Source organism: Odocoileus virginianus, chromosome 3, assembly GCF_023699985.2.
Source record: "Odocoileus virginianus isolate 20LAN1187 ecotype Illinois chromosome 3, Ovbor_1.2, whole genome shotgun sequence".
NCBI classification, from domain to species: Eukaryota; Metazoa; Chordata; class Mammalia; order Artiodactyla; family Cervidae; genus Odocoileus; species Odocoileus virginianus.
The window spans coordinates 11,508,390-11,514,967 of record NC_069676.1 but is presented as its reverse complement, the minus strand read 5'-3'; the positions used below and the strand labels follow the sequence as shown (position 1 = coordinate 11,514,967).

General features: G+C 41.4%; 1 protein-coding gene across 1 annotated transcript; it reads left to right on the top strand.

The window, feature by feature from the left end:
- Window positions 1-3,104: 3,104 nt before the first annotated feature.
- On the top strand, window positions 3,105-4,046 carry LOC110144089 (olfactory receptor 7D2). The gene has a single exon (XM_020903934.2). The coding sequence runs from the start codon at window positions 3,108-3,110 to the stop codon at window positions 4,044-4,046; it is 939 nt and encodes a 312-aa protein (XP_020759593.2). The 5' UTR covers window positions 3,105-3,107.
- Window positions 4,047-6,578: the final 2,532 nt, after the last annotated feature.

Here is a 6,578-nt window from a genome sequence, read left to right as displayed (position 1 = left end):
ACTGATGGTGACCAATTTTGTTTTAATTTCCTAATATTATATTTCGTTTACTCTTTTATGGTGTTTCTTTTGAATTAATAGAAACAATGTTAAATAGTTGTACCAGCTGGCACAATTTCCCCTTCCTGCATTTTATTGGTTGGTTTCGGCTTTTTAAGTTTTAATGATGACTCTCAGACTTCCGTGGTGGCTCAGATAGTAAAGAATCTGCCTGCAATACAGGAGACCCAGGTTCGATCCCTGGGTCAGGAAGATCCTTTGGAGAAGGGATGGCAACCCACTCCAGTATTCCTGCCTGGAGAATTCCAAGGATAGAGGAGCTTAGCGGGCTATGGTCCATGGGGGTTGCAAAGAGTCAGACATGACTGAGCAACTAATACTTTCACTTTTTTTCACACTCAGTTAACATAGCTGTATTTTATCATCTGTGGACAGTACTCTTCTGTTCTTAGATGACTGAAGTTTTGCTCCGTTCCCTTCCCATCAATGACTTAAATTTTGTTAAGTGAAACTTGGTTTGAAACATCATTATTTTGTGCATTGATCTATTGACATATACATTGTTATCTGACTTACTAATACTAAATATTTTTTGCACTCATCAGATGGATATTACTTCATAATGGGCTATGTTGGATTTTTTCAGATTAATTTTTTAATGTATTCATTTTAATTGGAGGATAATTACTTTACAATATTGTGGTGGTTTTCATCAGATAACTTCATACTACTCCTTTTTTACCTTGGTGTCTCTATAGTCAATGTGAGGTTAACTTGTAGATTTCCTGTTTCTCTTACATATGATGATATTTGTTTTCAAACTTCATTCATCTTTCCATACGCTCTGATAGCACAGCACTGGGGATACAAAGGTGAGTAACGTGTGATCTGAACTTGTGTGATTTATGATTCAGTAATTAGAGGGACAGCTCAATTAATTCCATAGGTAAATGCAAAAACACAACTATGATTTGTTTAATGGAGAAAAATAGAGAAGGTTCTAAAGGCATGGACTAGTGAGACTGCAGCTGGTGGGCAGGGAGGGTTGATGAGGACAGGAGTCATCACGAGAGGACTAAAGCAGGGAGGAGGATCTCAGCAGAGAAGGCAGAACTTCCATAGACGTGGCTGGGGGAATAATCCTAGCATTTTTAGACTCCTAACCACAAACATGTGGGAGCATTGAGAGTGACAGGCTGGTATGATACTAAATAAGACTGGGAGCTTGGGAGGAGCAACATGTACAGGAAAACCTGGAAAGAGTGTTAAAAGAAAGAAAAACTGCAGACCAGTCTCCCTTCTGGACATTGAGGAGATCCTGGGATGAAAGCACCTTCCAGAGCAGATGTGTTTGCTTCTGCTTGGGACCTAGGGTACTGTTCATCAGGGACTAAGATCCCGATTTTAGACTAAGTTCCTCAGGCTGAGGTTTCTAGGAGAGTGTGACTGTGGGCTCCAAAACCTGTGAGTGGTGACCCCAGCTGCAGTGTTCTTTGAAAAGTGACAGTGTTAGTCACTCAGTTGTGTCTGACTGTTTGCAATTCCTTGAACTGTAGCCTGACAGACTCCTCTGTCCATGGAATTCTCCAGGCAAGAATACTAGAGTGGGTTGCCATTCTACTCCCTTCTCTAGGGGATCTTCCCCACCCAGGGATCGAACCCTAGTCTCCTGCATTGCAGGCAGATTCTTTACCATCTGAGCTACCAGGGAATCTAACTCTTTTCTGACAGCATCTCACAAAGGGGTTTTCTTCTTGTCTTTCTGCCCTGTACTACTGGGAATAATGTGAAATTGATACTTATTAACTTCTGATTTTAACCTCATTTCAGATTTACAGAAAAGTTAAAAGGACAAATAGTTCCTATGTATATCTTCTATTGGATCTCCCCAATTTTAACACTTTACCATCTTTACTTTTTTTAATCCACTTTTCCTTCTTCCTTTTGTATGTGTGTGTGTGTGCCTGTGTCTCTTGGTGAAATTTCTCAGAACCACTTAAGAGAAAATAGAACTGTACATATGGGATCTCTTTATTTCTAAGTCTTCAAAACTCACTAGAAACAAGGGCATTGCCTCATACAGCCACAGTCCAATTATCAAAATAATGAAATTAACATTTATACACTATTATTAAATTTACAGAACTCGTGTCTATGTTGACAGTTATCCTAATAATTCCATCTGTAGCAAAAGAACATCTATGATTACATTCAGCTGACATATCTCTTTAATCTCCTTTAATCCAGAATAATTGCTAGAATTTATTTGAATTTGTTGGCATTTACATTTTTGAAAGGGGCAGGTCAGACATGGTGTACAATGTCCTTCAACTTGAGTTTGTCTGATGTTCCCTAGTCTTTATATTTTTTAGTTCTGCTTGTGCTGGATCTTTGTTGCTATGTGCAGTCTTTTCTCTAGTTATGGTGAGCTGGGGCTACTCTCTAGTTGCGGTGCATGGGCTTCTCATTGCAGTGGCTTCTCTTGTTGCAGAGCATGGGCTCTAGGATACCCAGGCTTCAGTAGTTGCAAGTCCTGGGCTCTAGAGCACAGGCTCAGTAGTTGTGGTGCTGGAGCTTAGTTGCTCTGCGGCATGTGGGATCTTCCCAAACCCATGTCTCCTGTGTTGGGAGGCGGATTCTTCACCACTGAGCCACCAGTGAAGCCCTGATGCTCCCGAGTCTTTAGACTGAAGTCCTACACTTTTGGCAGGATCCCAAATGTACAGGGTTTCAATCCCACAGAAGCAACATTATTTCCATCGTGTTGATTTGTCCCCATTGTGAAGATCCATAACTGTCTGACAGGGTTACTATAAAACAGATCCTTCAGATAAGTGGTCAGGAATGCCAGACTCCATTTTATAGGATTCTATTTTCATTTTGTTGTCATAAAATGTATACTTAATACAAGAAATTAGGATAAGATATAAGATAAAAACAGTATTTCACTTTTGAGTGAACAAAGGTCCAATTCTTAGACAAAATGGCACACTTCATAAATATTAAAACTTGAGTGAAAGGCATGGTCAATATTTCTAATATGTGGAGGATGCCAGTTTGCTAATTCCTGCTGTTCTTGTCTCTTCCTTCCTAGATATATCAGCTACATGGAAGCAGGAAACAGAACAGGAGTTTCAGAGTTTATCCTCCTTGGGTTCTCTGAGGACCCAGAACTGCAGCCCCTCATATTTGGGCTGTTCCTGTCCATGTACTTGGTCACTGTGCTTGGCAACCTGCTCATCATCTTGGCCATCATTTTCGACTCCCAACTCCACACCCCCATGTACTTCTTCCTCTCAAACCTGTCCTTGGTTGACATCTGTTTCAGCACCAGCATAGTCCCCAAGATGCTATTGAGCATCCACACAAAGAACAAAGCCATCTCCTACATGGACTGCCTCACTCAGGTGTATTTTTCCATGTTTTTTCCTATCCTGGACACTCTGCTCCTGACTGCCATGGCCTATGACCGGTTTGTGGCCATCTGTCACCCCCTGCACTACACAGTCATCATGAACCCACACCTCTGTGGTTGGCTGGTTTTTATTACCTGGTTCATTGGTGTCCTGACATCCCTCCTTCATATTTGTCTGATGAGGCACCTGACCTTCTGTAGAGATCTTGAAATTCCACATTTCTTCTGTGAACTGACACACATTCTTGAATTGGCCTGCTCTGATACCTTCCTGAACTGGACTTTGATATATTTTATGACTGGTGTGCTGGGTGTTTTCCCCCTCATTGGGATTCTTTTCTCCTACTCACGAATTGCTTCATCCATAAGGAAGATGTCCTCATCTGGGGGAAAGCAAAAAGCATTTTCCACCTGTGGGTCTCACCTCTCAGTTGTTTCTTTATTTTATGGGACAGGTGTGGGGGTCCATTTCACTTCTGCAGTGACTCACTCCCCCCAGAAAATCTCAGTGGCCTCCGTGATGTACAGTGTAGTGACCCCCATGTTGAACCCCTTCATCTACAGCCTGAGGAACAAGGATGTGAAGGGGGCCCTCAGAAGGCTCCTCAGCAGAGCAACCTCTTGTTTGTGATCATTCCAATGGCTTTAGGACTAAGAGGTTCTGTGGGTTGTTGTTGTTCAGTTGTTAAATCCTACCCGACTCTTCGAGACCTCATGAACTGCAGCACATCAGGCTTCCCTATTCTCCACTATCTCCCAGAGTTTGCTCAAACTCATGTCCATTGAGTCGATGATGATGTTCTTACTCTTGGAATTTCCCTGGTGGACAAGTGGTTAAGAATCCACCTCCCAATGCAGGGGACATGGGTTTAACTCCTGGCCCACGAACTAAGATCCCACATGCCATAGGGCAATTAAGCCCGTGCATCATAATTACTGAAGCCCAGATGCCCTAGAGCCTCTGTTCCAAAACAAAAGAAGCCTGAGCACTGCAACTAGAGAGCAGCCTCCACTTGCTGCAACTAGGGAGTAGACTCCACTTGCTGCAACTAAAGAAAAGTCCACATGCAGCGAAAAAGAACCAGCACAGCCAACAAAAAAGGAAAGAATTATTCTTGCATGTCTCAAATCATCTTGTTTTTTCACCCAATCCTGTAAGATCTGTGATTTTGTTTCCTCTCCTAGTTTTTATTTTGTTTTGTTTTGTTGGCTGTGTCTCATGGCTTGCAGGATCTTAGTTCCCTGACCAGGGATTAAACCTGAGCCATGGCAGTGAAAGTGTCGAGTCTTAACCACTTCACCACCAGGGAATTCCCTCTTCTAGTTTTTAACCCACATCCAAACAATTAATCTCCCAGTAATTTCTGTCCCATCTGTTATCCCAAAAACTATGTCTTTGGTCTTCTTACTTCCACACTGGTGAGTTAAAAACTTCAATTTGAAATTTACTATAGCTTTGTTATCTCCAATATTGGCATACCATGTTTAAACTCCTGATTGTTCACTTTATTTCCATGTGTTTGATTGTGGATTTGTGCTGTGTATATGTTTGTACCACCATCAGTGTTTTTTAAATTGGATAAAGTATGATTGAATACATATGAAAATATAGTTGATGTTTGAGTCCTTATTTTATGGTAAGCCTATGCTAACTGCTCTCTCTTATCTCATGTAATCTTCCCGATAGGAATGAATCTATTCCCATTTTAAAGGTGAGACAGTTGAGACTCTAACAGCCAACAAAACACACACACACATAAAATGGGATATACACAAACACCAGACAGTTGTACCAACTAGATGACATGTAAGATACAGACTCTACAATACAACCGTTTCGATACTATGGAAGCGAAATGGAATCTCAACAACAAAATAAAGTTGTGTGTGTGTGTTGTTGTTGTTGTTCAGTTGCTCAGCCATGTCCGACTTCTTGTGACCCCGTGGACTGCAGCATGCCAGGCTTCCCTGTCCTTCACTGTCTCCCAGAATTTGCTCAAACTCACATCCATTGAGTCAATGATGCCATACAACTATCTCATCCTCTGTCGCCCCTTTCTCCTCCTGCCTTCAATCTTTCCCAGCATCAGGGTCTTTTCCAATGAGTTGGCTCTTTGCATCTGGTGGCCAAAGTATTGAAGCTTCAGCTTCAGCATTGGTCCTTCCAATGAACAGCCACTGTATGTACGTTACACATTTTTTTGGTCCATTCATATGTTTATGGACAGTTGGGTTCCTTCCATCTTTTGGCTACTCGGAATAATGCCACTATGAACATGGGTTTACCACCTACAGAAGTTTTAAAACCTTTTTAAAAGCAGATCTGCATTTATAAATTTTCCCACCTATAAAATGACTAGGATTCTTATACACAAAATAAACAAAAACATTTTCCCATCCATGTAAAACTCAATTTTTGTCAACTGAACAACTCATCTCATGCTCTCTGCCTATGATCACAGCAATTCCTCCTTAGTTGATGCATCAGGTGCCACCCACTGCTCCCCACTGTGGTCTCCCAGGAGCCCCCAAAGGGAAAGCAGAGTGAGCAGGCAATCTCTTCCTAGAGTGTCCAGGGAAGTGAAATGTCTAGTTGACACGGGGAGAATACCATTCAGTTGCCCTGTGTTGGGAGTCAGATGGCCTGATTTAAGCTTGGCTTCACACCTTTCTACTTCATGACTGGTACAAATTACATAAAAATTCTTAGCTCCTTCCCTCTTCTATAAAATAATAATAAAGCAGAAAAACAGGATCATAATATCATTTATACATGGAATCTTTAAAAAATGAAGTTATTTTCAGAGCAGAGATAAAGTCACAGATGTAGAGAACAAACTTATGGATATCAAGGGGTGGGATGAATTGGAAGATTCATATTGATACATATACACTACTGATACTCCAGTACTCTTGCCTGGAAAATCCCATGGACCAAGGAGCCTAGTAGGCTACAGTCCATGGGGTCGCAAAGAGTCGGACAGGACTGAGCAACTTCACTTCACTTCATGGCAAAATGTCTTGTGTGAAAAATGTTTATCTTAATTTCCATGAAACAACATTCTGCAGTCTAATAAAACTTTTATCTACTGTACATAGAAAAAAAAAAAATAGAGAACCTACCGCAAAGCACAGGGAACTCTACTCAATGCTCTGTGGGCCT

What these genes read in the sequence shown, in the direction of transcription:
- LOC110144089 (XM_020903934.2), top strand. Translation starts at nt 3,108, where the DNA reads ATGGAAGCAGGAAACAGAACAGGAGTTTCAGAGTTTATCCTCCTTGGG.